At 45.4% G+C, this 19,633-nt stretch overlaps 1 protein-coding gene across 3 annotated transcripts in view; it reads right to left on the reverse strand.

Moving 5' to 3' along the window:
• The window catches only part of PIEZO2 (piezo type mechanosensitive ion channel component 2), a 255,348-nt gene that overhangs the window by 15,964 nt on the left and 219,751 nt on the right, over positions 1 to 19,633 (reverse strand). For 2 of the 3 annotated variants that reach the window (XM_068993743.1, XM_068993741.1), the window contains 7 exons: positions 17,305 to 17,419; positions 13,469 to 13,528; positions 11,387 to 11,553; positions 10,008 to 10,174; positions 3,532 to 3,861; positions 3,022 to 3,280; positions 1,385 to 1,567 (listed from right to left, as the gene is read on the reverse strand). In XM_068993743.1, the coding sequence (XP_068849844.1) occupies positions 1,385 to 1,567; positions 3,022 to 3,280; positions 3,532 to 3,861; positions 10,008 to 10,174; positions 11,387 to 11,553; positions 13,469 to 13,528; positions 17,305 to 17,419 (1,281 nt within the window). Of the gene's footprint in view, positions 1 to 1,384; positions 1,568 to 3,021; positions 3,281 to 3,531; positions 3,862 to 6,209; positions 6,378 to 10,007; positions 10,175 to 11,386; positions 11,554 to 13,468; positions 13,529 to 17,304; positions 17,420 to 19,633 lie in introns of all 3 variants that reach the window. The other variant, XM_068993740.1, reaches the window with a different exon arrangement.

Below are 19,633 nucleotides of genomic sequence, written 5' to 3' on the forward strand. Positions count from 1 at the left end.
GACCAGAACCTGTCCCACGTCTCGAGGGTGCGGCAAACTGCGCCCTCGTGATTGTCCTGGTAAGCACGCTGAATGGACGTTCTTGAGGCCGGACGTGCTCTCTGCTCCACTTCACTGCATACCCCTGCGTCCATCCCCATGAAAATAAAGCAAGATGTTCCTGATCAACAGCAGAGCCTTCGCTAATCAAACTCCCCAGTATAGCTATTCCCTAATGATCTCATGTGACTTTTGCCAATAAAAGTGCGGGCTGAAAGGAGCCATTTTGTCTTTCTGTCATGGAGAGCAAGAGGGCCCCCCAACTCCTGGCTTGCCAAATTATATGTGTCTGTCTTTTCATTACGCGCTCACCCCTATTTCAGGTCTTCTCACCTGCTGTGCTGGGCGTGGCATGTGTGTGCCTTAACTTAGGCCCAGCTTGTTCTGAAAGGGGACTAATGAAGATACTACTTGATAAAATGAATGTAAGATATGTTATATCAGTACAAGGAGACACAGTTAAAACAAGAGAGGGAAAGTGCAATTCTGACCATAGGCACATCAATACATCCAAGGCATGCTGTATGACAATCTCTAACGTGTAGACTTGAGTGGCATATCACAAGTTCAGCTTGTATTTCACAGTGTCTGGGACAAGGAACCCCACAGGTGCTCGGCAGGATGACAGGAGGTGCAGATCCCAAGAAGGTTACCCTGCAGACCCGTCTTCCCAGAGCAATGCAGGTATGGCTTTCTCAGAAGCAGCCTCTCTGGGAGCACAGCCTAGGATCCCCAGGCTCATGGATTGGGCAGTCTCTCACTAAACCAGTGGTTTCAGAGCAAAAACTATGAGAAAAGCAATGCTTCTAAAAGGGCGTGGGCCAAGGTCAGGCTGGAGAGGAGACCCCCAAATTCTAGCTCCCCAATGATCTGCCTTCAACTCAGGCAAGGCTTGATTTAGCAGTGCCTTCATCCCAGGGTGGGCTTCACAGGTGGTGCTATTGGTAAAGAACCTGCCTGCCAATACCGGAGACATAAGAGGTGTGGGTTCGATCCTTGGGTCAAGAAGGAGGGATTGGCAACCTACTGCAGTATTCTTGCCTGGAGAATCCCATGGACAGAGAAGCCTGGCGGGTTATAGGCCATAGGGTCGCAGAAGAGTCAGACATGACTAAAGCAACTTAGCATGCATGCATGCATCCCAGAATAGAAATAGGAAATTTCCCCCGATTGATCACAAACTCCATTATTGAGTACACAGTGTTGAGAAAAGAAATGAAATGAACAAAACTGTTAACAAAGAAAACAAGAGCACACAGATAGACCTCGCCCGTGGCCCCCCAGCCCCTCACGATCCCAGCGCTGGGTTCTTGGAAACATCCCAGGGGTGATGGGCGGGCAGTACCTTTAGGATGGAGCGGTGGAAGAAGAGTGCGAGCAGCTGGATGAGGTCGTAGAGCACGTAGGCGTCCTTCTTCTCCACCCCGATGATGTTGGGTGGGTGGTAAGGCTTGTCTTTGTTCAGTTCCACATTCTTGTTCCAGGGGAAGAACCCAAATTGGAAGAAGTACTTGACCACAATGGCCACCTGCACAGATGTGAGAAATTAGAATAAATGACGCCCTTGAAGAATAGTTCTAGACGAGTAACAGTGATACAAAAATTAAGGGAAAAAGTCTCAGTTTTGGTACTGGGAATGCACACAGCATGTGGAATAACGAATTCTCCTTCCACAGACACTGACTTCAGGACAAGGCCAGAACCACACCTCCAGGGCCTGTTACTACAGACACATCAGGGCCATGGAGGTTATTCCTGACTTGGCTCAAATGACTTCTGCTATTGTCAGGGAGTGGGCTAGTTTCTGGGCTTCCCAGGTGGCACCAGTGATAAAGAACCCACTTGCCAATGCAGGAGAAATAAGAGACATGGGTTTAATCCCTGGGTCGGGAAGGTCCCCTGGAGAAGGGATTGGCAACCCATTTCAGTATTCTTGCCTGGAGAATTCCATGGACAGAGGAGCCTGGAGGGTTACAGTCTATAATGTCGCAGAGTTAGACATGACTGAAGTGACTTAGCACGCATGCAGGGGCTAGTTGGTGCTGATTCAATTAGATACTTATACAAATATTCAGCTATTAAATGAGGTCATTAGAACAAATGTGAACAGCAGGATCTTTATTCTGCAAGTATGGCTTTAGTTTGTAATCTTTAGGAGAAAACTGCACAGGCATTATAGACAATTTCCACTTTATTCTGCTCTCTTTCCTCTCAGCATTATATTGCTCACTGTAAGTTCTCCTCAAGAAGAAATAAAAGCAAATGAAACAAAACCTTGCCAGCCCAGGGTATAGATGTGGAGATGCTTGTAGAGACGGACGCTGAAACACTCCTCCAATGTCTACATCATCAGGGTTAATTGCATCCAGCTGTGTTTCAAGTGCTTACTGTATTGTTTGATCCAATGTCCACTCACTGACCATGCACTGGCCCTGGCACCGTGCTTGTGTCTGCTTTGTACTTACCGTCTTGCTGGTCAATATCACAGGGCAGGCACCAGACCTCAAAGGCCTCCCCCACCACTCACCAGCTGGGTAAAGTGAAAGTGAAAGTGTTAATCACTCAGTTGTGTCTGACTCTTGGCAACCCCATGGGCGATGGCCCCCGAGTCTCCTCTGTCCATGAGATTCTCCAGGCAGGAATACTGGAGTGGGTAGCCATTTCCTTCTCCAGGCAATCTTCCCAAGCCAGGGATCAAACCTGGGTCTCGTGCATTGCAGGCAGACTCTTGACCGTCTGAGCCATCAGGGAAGCCCACTTTGGGCCAATTATTTAATCTCATAAACGCTGTTCCTTATCCCTTTTTTAAGGAATGATATCAGCTCCTATGTTGTGTGAGGTATGAGATGTGAAAAGACGACTATAGTTCTCAGCACCAACAACTGCCGGTTATAATCACATGCTGACCCAAGGTGATCCCTCTAACTGACTATGTATTTATGTGAAGCAGGGGTCAGGCAGGTCCACTGGAGGGACGCCTACCTCCGTGTAGACGATGGCCATCATCCAGAAGCGCCTGCTGGGCCGGGGGACGGACAGCATGGCCCAGAGGAAGATGAGGATGGGCAGTACGAGGGTGATCATGGAGGCGGAGACCATGTGGTTGAGGATGATGACAAAGTAGCACACCATCTCGGAGCGGGCCACCAGCGTGTTGTACAGCGCATAGAAGAGCAGCAGGAAGCGAGGCTGCCCCACGTAGAACTTCTCTGACTCCTCCAGCTCGTCGTCATGGAACATCCTGCCAGAACACTGGCCTCAGTTCCTCCCAGGCACTGATTCCACGCGGTGAGACCCTGCCCACCCCTCCCTGCTGCCTGGATCCCCAGGTGTCCTGTGCTGTCGACCTCCTATCATGTTACAGAGACAGAGGTGAGCACGCATGTGGTTCTAAATGTCTGGGGAGACCTTTTCTACATGGTGTCTGCACCCAGCAGCTCAGTGGACACTAAGGGTCACTCCCAGCTTCATTGCTGTGGCCCCAGCTCTTACTTGTTCAGCAGCAGCTCGCTGGCTGTCAGCTCGTGGGTCAGGGGTGGCAGGATGCTGGCCTCCAGCCGATCCGAGCGGCTGTCATCCGGGCTGACTTCCATGTGGGTCTGGCCGGCTGAGTCATCCCGGGAGTCGAAGGACAGGCGCTCAAAGCTGACAGCCTTGCTGTAGGACGGCGGGGCCTCCACGTCGCCATCCTCCGTGGGGTCCTGTGGGGACTCGGCCTCCCGGGCCCCCTCGGATGTCTCCTCGTCCTGCTCAGCCTCCACTTCCTCGATGGTCTCCGTGGTCCCCTGGCGTGAGTACAGCATCGTGCACTGCGTGGGCTCGCTGTCAGGAGACACGGAGGGCACCGCCTGGCCTCAGCAACCCCTACAGCCTCCCGCGGCACCCATGGCCACGCACTCAGGCACGTGGCGGGGGGGGGATGCCTCCTCACTCCCCACGTTCCATCTGCTTTGCTCCTTCTGGATAATCATGTCTGGGTGCAGAGACAGGGGAAGGGTGCTGGGTGGCAGGTCCCGGGGCACCAAACCCTCTCGTGCGTAGCTTTCCAGTCCCATCGATGGTCCTAGGCAGCAGGCTCACTGTTTATTTCCAGTCAAGACACAGTGAGCCCAGTGCACCCCCCAGAGCACAGATTGTAAAGAAAGGTACCCAGGGAAAGGAGATGTCTCAACTGGCTCGGTCCACAGAGATGCACTCTACTCTCAACAGACCCCAGACCTTAAGGGGAGGCCCGGAATGGTGGACCATTGGCAAGATAAAGCCTGCTTTGTTGTTTATGCTGGCTCCTGCCGGCACTTCCATCCTGTGCCTTTTCTCACTGGTGCCTCTGACACCTGACTGGACGCTCACCATCGTCCCTTTCCTGGCTCCCCACCACCTGGCGGTGGAAGCCCCGCCCACCACTTTCTGCCCCAGGGTCTCTCCTGGGGCTGCACCCATCCTCCCCTCTGACTGCCCTCCCACTTTCTCCTCCCACTGGCTTTGCGCTGCCAGCTCCTCTTCCAGCTTCATTTTCCAGGAGCCCCTCTGCCCCGGTCTTCACTCTACTTCTGTGTCCTGTCTTCCCTTTTGCATCTCTCCTCTCCTTCTTAACTCTCCCTGAGTTTGTGCAAAAAACACTGGAGACAAAAGTACGGCAGCCATGGCAGCAGGATCAAGGTTTGCCTGCTACGCTGTGTACCTCATACACCCGGCCCTGAAGAGAGGGGGGAAAGTCACCTGAAGATGCCAAGTATACGGGGTGTTCAGTGATCAGCTGTTAGGCTGCTCCCTGAGTGGCATCTGTGAGCAGCTGGGGTCATATCACTGAGATGCTCAAAGGTGCAGACTGTACCCATTTCTCTTGTCATGGACACTGGTGCACACACATGAATGAATGAATGCATCTGGCTGAGCCTTGAGACTGAAGAGTCAGAATTGCATGAGCTCTTGATCCTAATTCAGGGGTGTTCAGGGCCCCAGGACTTTGGCCCTATATGTGCCTACAGCACATTAATTAGGCTCTCAGAATGCCAAGACAATGCTTTTGGCTAAGACTTACCTTGATTAGACATGACAGTAAAACTGACTGGTCACCCAGTTTTCAGACCACTGGAGCCAGCCCCACACCAGGTTCTAAGTTCCAGAGGGACCGTAACCTATCACAGGCATGCTCTTTATGGTTTTTGATGAGGTCTGACCCAAAGGGATTCAGGTAAATCCTGGTACATTCAGCAAACAGCAGATTGGAATGGCATAGCATGTGCCCACCAGAGGACAGCTTAAACAGCCATGGCAGTCCCTGAAACGCCAGGTGCCAGCCTCCTGCAGCTCTGAATGTACTTACATACGTACTCTGAATGTACGTACATAGCTGCTGGAGACAAGGACCTAACACTGGCTGACTTGCCGACTCTGCCCTTAGTTTCGGAGTGGGTTATTTGGGTGGTCGTTTGGTGTCAGGATAAGCACAATACAGCTTGTGCTTCTGTGCTCCTGTTGACTTTTCAAAGAAGAGCTTTTGGATTTTAAGCAAGTGATTTCATTTCTAGGCATGATTATAGTTTTTATCGTGAGATTTAATGAGAAAGCCTAAGCCCAAAGTAATCTTTCCCAAACCAAACAAGTTAAGGTCTCCCAAGGTAATATATTCTACTGCATAATAATATTATTTTAAAAACAATGGTTGAATATATTCTAACTTGCATGTCAGTTGGGCATGTAGCATGTGGACAGATTCATTCTGTGTTGACCAAATGTGACTACATACAGGATTTGGGATTAACTCCTACTGTGTGGATCTTTGGACAAAATTATGAGAAAGTTTCCTACTCTTCCTGACCCATTTTTCCCCATGAGGACTGCCTACTGGTACCCTGAACCAAGGAGGAAACATGCTTGCTCCTTTGGAAATAGAAAGTGTGAAATACTTACAAAATGGAGGACAATGTTTATAGTAGGATTTTTAAGAAACTCCTAACAGACAAAAAGCAAAGAGCGGTTAGTTGAATAGAACGCTATCCTGGTAACGACCAGTTGTGTCCCAGGAAGGATGCTGGTTACGCTTTCATTAGTCATGCACCTTCTTAAGACAAAAGTGAACGAAAACACACAGGTCACAATAACTCATCTGTGCAATGACACGGGCAGGGGCTGACACGGTCACGGACAAAGCATGCACGGGTGAGCACCTGGAGCCTAAGCTGGTGCTCTCGGCTGACGAGGAGGACACATCCATGCTGAGCATTTTACGGAGCCCGGGCCGAGCGCGCTCACTCGTTTTAGGCACAGTTTCTGGTCCATCTAAATCATCAAGGGTGGACTGCCTTGAGAACAGCATGGTTGCTTCCGTGTAGCAGCTAGCAGCGCAAACAGTTACAGAGACACAGTGTTAAAACAGCGCTGGAACCAGGAGTCACACACGTCAGAGACCCAGATACCGCCATGCAGCAGACCACACGCCACTCCAGCACCACGGACAGCGGCCACCGCAGCGGGGCTCCGGGACAGAGAAGGGAAGATGAGACAGGATAGCACTGGGCTGAGAACAGAACTGCTGATAAAGGATGAAGTGTTGCTCTCTGGGTGGGACAGGGAACTAGAATAATGACAAGTCCTGGCCTGTCTCTCACAGAGCAAAATTCATCTTTACAACTGTACAGCTGAGGGTTTGTTTTTTTTTCCAGACAGGAAATATATTTTATTCAGAGCCCCCCTTCCCCAATCCTGAGTTCAGTTCTTAAGCAGAAATACCTGCTCAAGTAAAATTTATATAAAAATGCCATTTAAAATACATGGTTTTCAAAAGAAAAGAAGGAAGCTCAGGATTCACTGCAACAAACTGAATTTTCCACCCCATTTTCTGAGTGATATTCAGTCGAGCCAAACTGGATGGCTTGGAGAAGAGATGCTGGTTTGATATGCAACTGGATATAAACCAACATCGAAAAGAAAAGAAAAGAAATGGTACAAAGGCAACATAGGAAGTTCAGCAGTGGCAGGGCCATTTGGTCTGTTAACTGTTTATTGAGCCTAATGAGTGGTTTTCTCTGGGATCACATTCTAGGTCTCGGTGGATGTCAGCAGGGTGAGATCCCATTGGCTGAATCCTCAGCACCTGTCACTCGACAGTCAGGGAGGAAACTGAGGCAGATTCAGGGCTGAGTTGCTACTGGGTGATCCCAGTAGCAGCCAACAGCTCAGATGGAGGCATGATTGCAGTTCACATGTGGAGTTTAACCCCAGAGAGGAACACCCCTGAAGCTGTTGACATGGAGGCTCCTGGGGCACTGACTTCCAGCCTGAGAGCGAGTGACTCAGCCTACCCTTTGTGTTACAGACAGCTGATTTTGAACGTCAGCCTCTAGTGATTGCACCAGGGGACCTATTGTGTGCCAGTCACACAGTAGGTGCCCTTAATCAGTGACCATGGGGGCAGAAATGGGAACCATTCAAGATGATGGAGTGACCTCTGAGGTCCCCTTTGGGGGTGGGAAATTTGAGGCACTCATGGAACTGTTAAAGGGCTTTCAGGTTCTCAGAGCCATAGCAGCTCCCACCCCCGAGTGCTCTGCAGGAGAACACCCTGACTGCATGTCACAGCCACATGGCCAAGACAGGACCCAGTAGTGGGAGAGGGAGGGGACGAGGCGAGCAACCAAACGGTATCTAATAAGGATTTTAAAGAACAACCCTAACTCCTTTTGATGTCAACTCATCCTGAACAAAAAGAGGAGATGATGGTCAGATGAACTAGAAACACAGTGGACACTGACTACCTGCCGGGCTTTAGATAAATCCCTTCCCCCTCTTCTGGGTCTCAGTCTCATCATTTATGAGATGAGGGAACTGGATTTCTGAGCTTCCGTATTGTTTCGTATTTTCAGAGGTGGATCCCCCAGCCTTTGGGGAGTTTGCAGCAGAAAGAGGCTGTGCACCCTGACCTGCCCGATTTTCTGTGCGGAATCAATGCTCTGACCACAAAGTCCTCTTTACCTTGTTAATTCTTGGGTGATTTCTGCGACCACACAGCCCGCCCTCAGACCCCACATTACTGGGTTATTTGTGGTGGATTAGCTTGTTGTCCAAGCCAGGACAGTTTTAAAACTGAAAGGGAAGAGCAGGAGCTTTACAAAAACAGGTGACAAATCTAATTGATGTCCTCAGGTCATTGGAGCCATCCCAGGGGCACACAGCACACACTTCCAATAATAGACACTCTGCATGTATCTAGGAATGTTCCTTGGAATGTCACCAATGTTTCCTGAAGGAACTTGAATTTATTTTCTGGGAAGGTAGAGGATATCTGATTTTATACATCTGGATTTGAAAGATAGAGGATATCTGATTTCATACATCTGGATTTGAAAGAAATCGTGACTGTTCCAATAAGTCAAACGGAACATAAGCACATTTGTTAGGTTCCTACCCCAACCCCCTCTATTGTCTGCTGAAGGGAAAAGTGGGTGAGACGGGGTGGGTAGGACCACTCCTTGCAGGCTGGGTCCTTAAGGGGCTGGGCCACATAGAGCATGTGGGTCCCTGCATCCCTGCTGGGGGTGATGCTACCTGCCTCAGGGCATAGGTGTGCTGATGGCAAATGTCCACACTGGGGTCCCTCCCAGAGAAGACTGCTGCTTCATCAGAAATCAGCGTGGCTTCCTAGGGATTCTACTGCAGACACACAATTGTTTGGAGATTTGAAAGTTTTCTAAACAAAAAAAAAAAAAAAAGGAAGTTTTCCTTGGCCTTTAAGAAGGCAAATATATTCACTCCCTTACTGAGGGCATAAATGACCAATAGTGTGTCTCCCTTTTCTTCACATTACAAATAATGAGTAAAAGGACATTAAAAATAATTTTAAAGGTGTTGGTCTTCTGTTAGTAAATTTATTGATGGTTGACCATTTAAAAATGTTGGAATACTTTGACAGTCTTTGTTAAAAGGCAATCAATGAATTTTAATATCTCCCACCTCAGAGGTTTTGACTATGGGTGCAGATTTGTCATCTTGGATCAGACTTAAAGGCAGTTATTTGATTTTATTTTAGCCAGTCTTTGTTTTCTTTTTCTTCTTCTCCCTCCTAAAGTTGTGGTTTATAATATTTACTTACTTTCTTAACTGACCATATTATCAGTCGTTACATAGCTGAAAGTTACTAATACAGGAATCATGTATGTTTATTTTATGAACAACTGATTTTCAGTTCACGTTCTAATTTTCTGTTTGATTCACTGGGTTCAGAGTTTGGTTCTGGAGCCACTATTCTTAAGCCAGGCTCATGCATAAAATTCAGGAAGCCTGTGAAACGCCTGAAGTTCTATGGAAAAAAATGTGTAATTATGTGTGATTTTCCCCTTTGCAAACTAGTCTGCAGCCTCATGAACTTTCATAAGAAGTTCATGTCCCTGTCAAATGGGGATGATGACAGTACATCTCAAGGGGTCTGTTAAGGAAAAAGTCAGGAAACCCACACACAGTGCAGCCCCAGGGAAGGCTCAGTGCAGGGGCCCATGTGAAGCAGGGGTGTGACCACACAGCTCGGAAGGTGGGGCCCACAGAACCACTTCTCAAATGCTTATGATTCCGAATCATAAAGTACAATTTCTGAAAGAAGAAGATGGAGAGCAGCAAGTGGCAGAAGACTCTAGAACAGAAGATACTTTGTGGAACAGCATTTTAAAGGCATTGAAGATGCAGTTCTTGATACAGTTACTCATTTTGTGTTGGGAGGCTCATCTGACTTAACTCGAGCTTGGAAATCCCAGTCGTGGGCCTGTGGGTCATATGGGCCTTTCTAATACTTCATTACTGATATCTGCTTCTCTCTGCTCGGACCACGGGCAGCAATGGCTCTGCTGGGCCATGCCCATGGAGTCAGCCCAGGGCAGCTGGGCACCCCAAGGTTCTGATTAGCCTGCACCTCTCCCCTCACCTCTCACCTCTGTCATCCCTGCAGAAAGAGCACCACTGTGGAGCACGTGACATACCTGGAGATGCTGTCGTGGGAATCCAAGCTGTCCATCCTGTGGGCGGTCTGTGCGCCCGCAGCAGCGCCAGCATGGTCGTCGATGGTGTCCAGCCCCGACTCCCTGGACAGGTTCATGATGTGGTTCTGGTAGTACATGTGGATGCTCTCCCGGGTTGGGACGTTGCCCTGCGGAGAGGGAGACACTGTCACAGCCCTGCACAGACGTCAGTGCTTCTCAGTATGAACAACCCTCCGCCATCACACACACCTTGAGCAGGATGAAAAGCCAAGTTAGTCAAGCTGAGGATTGACATCAGCTCACTGAATTAATGGTGCCGGATGCTACTGGGTCATGCTGAGCAGGGAACCCTTCCTAGTTTAAGGCTGAAGATGGTCAAATGTACAAACTTGCAGTTATGAAATAAATAAATAAATCATGGGGAGGCAATGGTGACTAGAGTTAACGATATTGTATTGCATATTGAAAAGTTATTAAGAGAATAGATCTTGAAAGTCTTCTTCACAATAAAAAAATTTATAACAGGTGCAGTGATGGAGGTTAACTAGATCTACTGTGGTTATCATTTTACAATATCCATAAATACCAAGTTATTATACTATAAGCTTGAAATAAATAAAATGGTATATGCCACCCACACCTCAAAAAATAAAATTAAAAAATTAAAAAGAAATCCCTTTTCACATGTTGATAATTTTGCTAAGTGAGAGTAAACTTTCCAGCCATGAACTATTTTTTTTCAAATGTAATCTATAAACCACCTATGGCTATGTTTTGTCTTAGGCACTCAGTCACGTCCGACTCTTTACCACCCCATGGACTGTAGCCTGTCAGGCTCTTCTGTCCATGGGATTTCCCAGGCGAGAATATTGGAGTGGGTTGCCATTACCTTCTCCAGGGGATCTTCCAGACGCAGGGGTTGAACCTGGGTCTCCTGCATTGCAGGCGGGTTCTTTACCTTCTGAGCCTCCACATGTGTACATTCCTAATTTTCCCTATGAGAAGTTTCAGGCCAAACTTCCCAGACTAAAGCGCATGATCCTTTATGAGATACAACAGAACCAGTGCAGCTGGGAACCGTGGTGACGAGAGGTGACAGAATGAACACACTGGCCAAGATCCTAGGACTGTGAGAGTGTGTGTGAGTGTGTGTGTGTGTGTGTGTGTGTGAGTGTGTGTGTGTGAGTGTGTGTGTGTGTGTGTGGTGTGTGTATTATCATTCTGAGCATGGAAAAGACTGAAATATACCAAAGAAGCAGAGGGGTTATGCAAAGACTGGGAGGAAGGATTTTGTCTGAGCCCCCGTGGAGGTCTGGAGCCTGGCTTTCAGAACTTTGGTGACTCGGGCAGGAGCGAAGCAGGGCCTCGAACAGGGCTACCTTCTTGATCTCTCTGGTCAGCATGCAGCGCTCGATCCTCAGGACAGTGGAGATGTCAATGTGCTCCCTGGAGATGGAGTTGAGCCACGTTGTGAAACTGTCCACGGTTGCCAGAAACAGGACCCAGGTGAACTTCAAAATATTAAAGATCCTCTTGATGATGTTGTCTAGGAGGAAGAAGAGAACTTGATTTAAAGGGACATTGCACCCCCGGTCGTGGTGCTGTGTGTGGAGCAGTGGTGTTTTACCAAAGGCAGCCCTGCCTGGTTTTGTCCTTGACCCTGACATGGAGAGACAGGGCCATGGTCGGAGGGTGGGGTGGGCACAGGCATGGAAGTGGTGGGCAGGGTTTTCCACACCTGCAGCGGCAGCACCCAAACCAAACTCGAATAGAATTGTTAACCTTTGGTCAAAGCTTCAGTCGAAACTAGTCCATATAGAGACACCAGGTCTGATTAGAAGTACAGCCTGCACTCAAGGGTATTTGCTACTGGCCAGAAACAGTCTGAATCTATCCAAGTAATTGGTTCCTTTAATGGTTTTCTTGTTCTGTTGGTTCAGTATGACTCTGATGTTTCCCACTGCAGCTGAACTGCAGTTGAACACCTTTCAAAGGTATTTCGTACAGAATTCAGTCTACACACTAAGACTCTATCCAAACCCCTGAATCATCTTCCTCATATGTATTTAATGACACCAAGCTGTGCTTCCTATAAAATTCTGACTGTGTGGTCAGTCCTCTCCAAACCATAGGAGCGCTGAGATGCCCACTGACCCTGGGCCACCTCCCTTCTCTTGGCTGTGACTGGGACCCGCCAGGGGAGCTGCGTGTGACCAGCTCACCTCCAACGCTCATCTCTGCCTCCGAGTGGTCGTGTAGATTTGGGAAACTTGGCTAGTTTTTCTCTGCCTTGGTTTTTTCTCTGTTAAGTGGGGAAGAGGGCTTTGAGGGAGTTGAACAAGCTAATGTGTATAAAGCTTATGGCGAAGGAGACAGGCTACTCAAAGCAGGGGCACTGTTACCAGGAAAAGGTTTGCAGGAATAACAGGGTGTTGCCCCACAGACAGAAAGCCAATTGTCTGGACATGGAGGCCCGCTTCGAGGACCGTGCCTCCGAGGGCTTGGAGAGCCTTTGGGAAGTCTCGTTTAGTGTCAACAGATGGCATCCATGGATGTATTTGTCTCCAGCACAAAAGAGCCTGAACACCTTGCTTGTGGGTAAGTGATGTACCCAGGACTGCCAGCCCTGAAGAAGAGGAAGCCATGTGTCTGTGGGGCCAGAGAGGCATGTGGGTTCACTGCGTTCAGAGGCTTTTGTTTCTCCTCTTTTTTTTTTTTTTTTTCCTGATGGAGAAATCTTCCCCCCAGTCTCAGGCTCTGTGAAGCCCACATGGCACCGGGCCTGGGCTGGGGCTCAGAAGATGTGAGCTCTATCCCTGACAGTGTGGAGTCCTGAGCAGATACGCTGGGATTCAGGTTTCTTCCCTAAAAGGAGGAGTCAGCCCAAGCCCTGGAGGCTGCTCATTTCCCAGTGTACTTAACTCTCATGCGTGCTCAGTCGCTTCAGTTGTGTACGACTCTGTACAGCCTTGTGGACTGTAGCCTGCAGGCTCCTCTGTCCATGGGATTGTCCAGGCAAGAATACTGGAGTGGGTTGCCATTTCCTCCTCCAGGGGATCTTCCCCACCCAGGGACTGAAACTACCTCTCACTTCACTCCTTTTCCATGCCTTCTAAATGCCAATATTTTTTTGTGCCTCTATGCTGATGGTTTCCCTGGGACATTTATAATTTGTTCCCAACGTCCTTTCATAGACATTTGGGTAAAGGACTTTACACACGGACTCTAACCCAACATCTCATCCCACAATGCAAAGGTAGGTCTGATTTTCAGAGTCCCTTTGCAATTTCACTAGAGATGAGATTTCAAGGGATGCTGATGACTGAGTCACAGTCCAGAAACAGGATTTAATTCACTGTTTCCAGGCAGCCTTCCTCACGCACCATCTGGGCAAGAAACATAGTCCCACTCCCACCCCCCGCCCCCACCTTCCCTGCTGATGGGCGTCTTTACTTTGTTACCTGGTCCATCAGACTTCTTTTTGACTGGCTCATCTTCCCGGTCTTCCCACTCCACAGGACCTGCCAAGAGTGTCCAAGAAACATGAGTTACATTCTTTCAGGGTAAATTAACACCGATGCTACACTTCTGGACTGAGAGGAATTTTATAATGAAATCTGGGACTTTCGGCCTATTTGAAGAGCTCCCAGAGAAGAGTTGTCAGAGTTCTGAGCTTTCAGATTCTCCTTACTTGACCTCAGAATGAGTATTATGGAGTTGGGGATGGTAAACCAAATTGTTTGGTCAAATCTTTCCTGCTTCCTGTTTAATGGCCTGTGAGTTGAGAGTGGTTTTTATATTTTCAATAGTTGAAAAAAAGTCTGAAGAAGAAGAATATTTTATGATATGAAAATTATATAAAATTCAAATTTTGGTGGAACATAGTCATGCCCACTTGGGGACATACCATTTGAATCTGCTCCAAGAAGGCGGGGTGAGTTGCAACAGGAATTTACAGTGAAAGCTTATCATATTTACTATCCAGCCCTTTATAGAAAAAGTGTGCTGACTGCTGTTATATACAATTTTGAACACCTTGAGGATCAAAATACAGAACCCAGAAACATACCTAAGACTAAATGGGAAATTAACACTGTCAAAAGGAGCATTTAAATTAATAGAAAAAGAAAGATTCATTTACCAAACAGGCTTAGCATAATAGATCTCTACTTCAAAGAATAATAAAAATTCAAAAGGTAAATAAAATTAAGAGGAAATACAAGAAAACATATGCATAACATCTGGGGGGAAGACTTTCTTAAGCAAGATGAAAATACAGAAATTCCAAAAAGAAACCTATTTGAGAGACCTACTTGACATCAGAGAAAAATTAAACATTGCTTAGAAAACATACACTATGAACTAAAAGATAAGCACTGGGTTGGAAAAAAAGATACTTGTAACACATAAAAAAGGATAATATTCCTAGCATAAATATCTCCTAGATTAATAAAGACAATCCAATAGAATATGAAATGGGATAAAAATGTTTAAATCTTGGATTTGAAAGTAAAATTTATTTACTTTTGTATTCAAAATTTTTTCATTTTAATATTTACCAAGAAAATATGAAATAGAATGCTCAACCTTATTAGTTCCATTTGTCCATGGAATTCTCCAGGCAATAATACTGGAGTGGGTTGCCATTTCCTTCTCCAGGGGATCTTCCTGACCCAGGGATCGAACTCAGGTCTCCTGCACTGCAGGCAGATTCTTTCCCAACTGAGCCACCCAGGAAGCCACCCCCCACCCCCCTACCGCCAAAACCAAGAAAATACGAAATAAAAAATATTCAACCTTATTAGTTAGGAAAATTCAAATGAAAATAAAAGCCGTTTGTCATCCTTGAGAAAGACATATGATAAAAAGAGTAGTAACAGCCCATAGGACAAGGCTCCAGGGAAATAGACATTCCTACACCTCATACAGAGGAGCTTAAATTTCTAAAGTCTCTTGGGAAAATATTTATTAAAGTAAAAAAATAAAAGCACCCACTTTAACCCAGAAATTCCACTTCTGATCATCTATCTTGGGGAAAGTGTGTGTTCATCCTGCTTTTGCCATGCATTTAAACACACACACACACACACACACATACACACACACACACACATGACTACATATGAAATTTTGTGTGAGGAAATCCTTGATAGTGTTATTTATTGTGGCAAAAATTTGGAAGCAAACCTTATATCTGTTAGTGTTGGAGGAGTTGGATGAATTATGCATATCCATATTACAGAATATTTTGCAGCTATTAAAAAAGGATGATATAGTTTTATAAATACTTAATCGGAGAAGTGTTCATGATATATTGCTAATGAACGTACAGGAGAACCTGTGCAGCATGGACTCATTTTTGAATCAAAGGAAACAGTACCTGCCCACAGGTATGTATACCCAGGAAAGGGGTTGAAGAAAACAAAACCCCTGCAAAGATTTGGTGCCTTAGGGTAGTTTTCCAGGCTATACTGCATGCACTTCCTTACTGCTTGACTTGCTACATCCTCAGTGTCTTAATTTTGCCTTTTTAAACCAATCAAGTAAAATAAAATGAAAGCCACAGGAGGAAGCAGGGAGCAGAATGGTCAGAAAGAGAAGAGCTTTGCAATTAGAGCTCCATTAGAAGTTACGTTTTCCTTTTCTTTTCTTGCTTGAATACATTTTCAATTTCACAAAGAATCAATATACACATTTCCTTTGTAAAGAATTAAAATATAACAAGCCTGAAGGTTTCTTTAGTCCTACCCTTTACTCTCAGCCTCCCCACCTCTTCTGCCAAAAGTCACCACAGCAATTAACTGGCTAAGTTTTCTTCCCAGTCCTTTCCTTGTGCATTTATACACGATTACATGCATCCATTAAAAACTCAAAACATTGTCTGGAGGCACTTTGGTTCCCTTCGTTTCGTAAGTGGTTTCATAATGTGCATGTCAGCATGCTTTTCACTTAACAGTATGTCAGGAACTGTTCTCCATGTCGGTTCAAAGTAATTCATTTTGCTTTTTAACTTACTAAATAGTATGCTGTAATATACTGGTCACATAATTTACTTGGTTCTGCTTTACGTGGACATTTAGGATATTTCCAAATTTTCGTTAGTGATAATAATGTTTGATGAATATTCTTAGACACGTGTGCTTGTGAACGTGAAAAAAGTGAAAGTTGCTCAGTTGTGTTCAACTCGTTGTGACCCCACGGACTGTAGCCCACTAGGGTCCTCTGTCCATGGAATTCTCCAGGCAAGAATACTGGAGTGGGTAGCCATTCCCTTCTCCAGGGGATCTTCCCAACCCAGGGATCAAACCCAGGTGTCCCACATTGCAAATGGATTCTTTACCAGCTGAGCTGCCAGGGAAGCCCACGTTGTGCTTGTGCTTATGTGCAAATATCAACTCATGTGAAGCCACACACCTGGAGGTGGGATGGATCCCCGGTAGGAGACACACACTTAAATTTTCACATCAACATCTGCTCTCCAAAGTGGAGGTGCTGTTTACAATAACACAGACACAGACGCCTCCTCTAGCTCCAAACAGAGCTATGTTTACATTCTTGCTAATCCAATCGATTAAAAAGGCAGAATGTCAAAATATTTAGTTTACGTTTCTCATATTGAGCTACTTAGTGAAACTGAGCTTCTTTTGGCTGTTTCTATTTTCTGATCTTGAATTACTTTTCATACCCATTCATTCACTGGGCTGAATTTTTCTTTTGCTGACTCTCAGAAGTTCTTAATATAGCCAGAACACTGATCTTTAGTCTGATATATAATGAACACATTTTTCCTGAGCTCCCACTTGCTTTTTAACTTTGTTTTGGTGTGTTTGTTGTCATTTCCTTCCCTTAGAAACATGTTTCTATCATATGTTTTTGAATGAATTGATAGTGTTGAATACAGCACTGGTAGATATGTTCCATTTTGGGTCCTTGACTGCTCTCTAAGTGTGCTTCCCCTTTTTTTTCTTGATCAAATTTCTAAAGTTTCATCTTTCTTATTTTCCAAGAACAGCTTTTCACTTAATGGTCAGGTGGTCTTCTATGTCTTTTCGACAACTTAATTGCCACCTAAAAATTATTATTTTGCTTCTACTTTCTTTGGGGTTATTTTGCTTCTATCTCTCTTTCCATTTTATAAAATGTATCTCAGCACAAATTCATGTTTTAATTTATTCCAAGACCTGAGAAATGAAGGGCAAGTAAAAGTCTTTGTGCTTTTTAGACATTAAAAATTTCATTCCTCCCAAGCTTATCCTCTGTCCGATGCCTGTCAGCTGCAGCCCTCTTCATCACTCACCCTCCCCAGATTCTTTTCTCCTTCTTTTCTGTTCTTCTCTTGCAGATCTTTTTTTCTCTTTGCGCCTCTGTCGGAGTGCTGTTTTAGGGTCAGTTATCCAGGCTTGATAAACAAACTGAAGGGAGAAAGTTTCATTATTTTCTGAATTTTTAATAAATTGAATTAAAGAAAAAGGGACCAACATCAAGCTTCCTGACTTTCAGAAATATATATATATATTTCTCTCAACATGAATTAAACCTCCCTTTCTCATACCTCTCAATATACTGAGCTGATCAGTGCTCACTGGCCATGAAGTAAAATGCGAAAATAGATGTTATAGGCATGTATTTTGTTCAGTATCAGACAATCATGAGATTCCCTGGAACCACGAACACCCACTTCTCCCCCATCCCCCCATCCCCCCATCCTACTATATCTCTGACACTTAGCTCCTGATTTCCTTGTGTGACACATACTAGGGCTAAGCTAGAAGCCTGGCTAAGTGTCATTCATTTTCTCCTGACACATATAAAGTTTGAGTCAAGACCGAAACATCTTTTGTTCATTTACTTTGGGAAATTAGTTTTGTGTGTTTGATACTTTCTCTTGTGAGTAACAACTATTACAACAACTTGAGAAAGAGCTTTGTAGATTGATCAGTATTTGGAGAGGAAAGATAACGTGCTGTGAAGGTTAAGAGGTTATTCCAGAATGGGATGGAAGGAGAACAGAGGAGCTTTAGGTTGCCTTCTGTCATTTTCGTTCAAGAGCTGAAAACAGTAGCATTAATAAATGACAACGAATAACCACAACAGAGCAATTTTGAATGTCCCGCCCACCAACAGTGTCCCAAGTCATGCAGAAGGAACAGAAAGAAAACCCTGAAATGCAAAGTCAGCCATCCACAACCATGAAGCCGGGCAGCATGCTCAACGTGCACCCACGAACACAGCTGGTCTCAGGGAAGCTGGGTTTCTATCATGAAGATAAAGGAGGAGGGGCACTTGTATACCCCAACACTTTCCTTTTATTCTATATTACTTTCACATTTCTGAAATCCTTGAAAAACACAGTGTAAATAAACCACTGGCATCGTAGAAGTAAAGAGGAGTTCAACTTTTCCATCCATGGAAATGTAAAGGTTGTGAGTTACTAGGTCAGAGCATTTCCTCACAGGTAGAAATCTGAATCTTATGGGCAATTCACACACATACAAGATCTGTATAGTTTCTGAATAATAAACCCAGGAGTCAAAAAAGTTATCCTAGTTTATGCCAGAAACATATTTTGAAAAGGAAAAGTGAATTGCAATTTGAAGAAGAAGCACCAGAAAAAGGAATTTATGGTTGATGTTTATTGAGCATGTTAACTGGAGATTCTATTAACAATATCTCTGAGGTTTAGGGCATTAATAGGCAAACTTGCTTCAGCAAAATATTGATTCTTTAAAAGAATCTGAACTGCTAAATGAAAGAAATTTTCAGGCTTAAGAAATACATACTGTGACATTTTCTTAAAATAGTGGTATTACAATATTGCTTTTGGATAATGCAAAAAATGCCAAAGTGGAAAATAAGAAAGTGATTCAAGATTTGTGAGTGTACTAGGTGCACACTCTTTTGCTCTGAAGGAAAATGAAACTCCTGGGAAACGAGGGGAGGGGAGGAGAGAGCAGGGGAGGGTTCAGGACAGAATTGAAGGTATCTTGTAGAAAGGGCTCTGGCCACACAGATGATGCCTCATTAAAACAGTGTTCCTGGTTCTACACGTGGTCCTTCAGTGATTGATCCTGCTGGTGTTTCCTCGCTGAGATGAGTGTTTGAAGAAAGGAGGGAAGGGGAGGATCTTAGGACAAGTCCTCATTTGTAGGAAAATGACCTTCATGTCCATGTTTGGAAGTACAAATATTTTATAGCTCCAGGAACACTGGACCGAGGATCAGACCAACTATTTCTGGGAAAAGTTGATGATGAAGGAGGAAGAGGAAGCATCCCGATTCTTACTGAGTTAAGACACCGAATTAAGCTTCTTTCTGAAATGTCTCAATTCTGAAGTCTCAGTGGTACCTACCACCCAGTGTGTCACGGGTATTTCTGGAGAACAGACACATGAAGAGCTAATCTTGGGTAGAAAAACACACGAAAATGTGTATAAATGACATCGACTTCTCCATCTGCTGCTGCCACTAGCCTGTACCCAACTTCATCTCAGAGTCCACCCTCAGTGATTTCATCTTAAATGTTTGGGAAATGGGATTCCTTTTACTGAAAACTTCTTACACAAAAAGGATTTACTTTTTGAAACAGGAGAGGACTTTATTGAAGTGGAGATCTGTAACCGAAGTTGG

The sequence above is a fragment of the Capricornis sumatraensis genome, chromosome 21 (genome assembly GCF_032405125.1).
Source record: "Capricornis sumatraensis isolate serow.1 chromosome 21, serow.2, whole genome shotgun sequence".
Classification (NCBI taxonomy): Eukaryota; Metazoa; Chordata; class Mammalia; order Artiodactyla; family Bovidae; genus Capricornis; species Capricornis sumatraensis.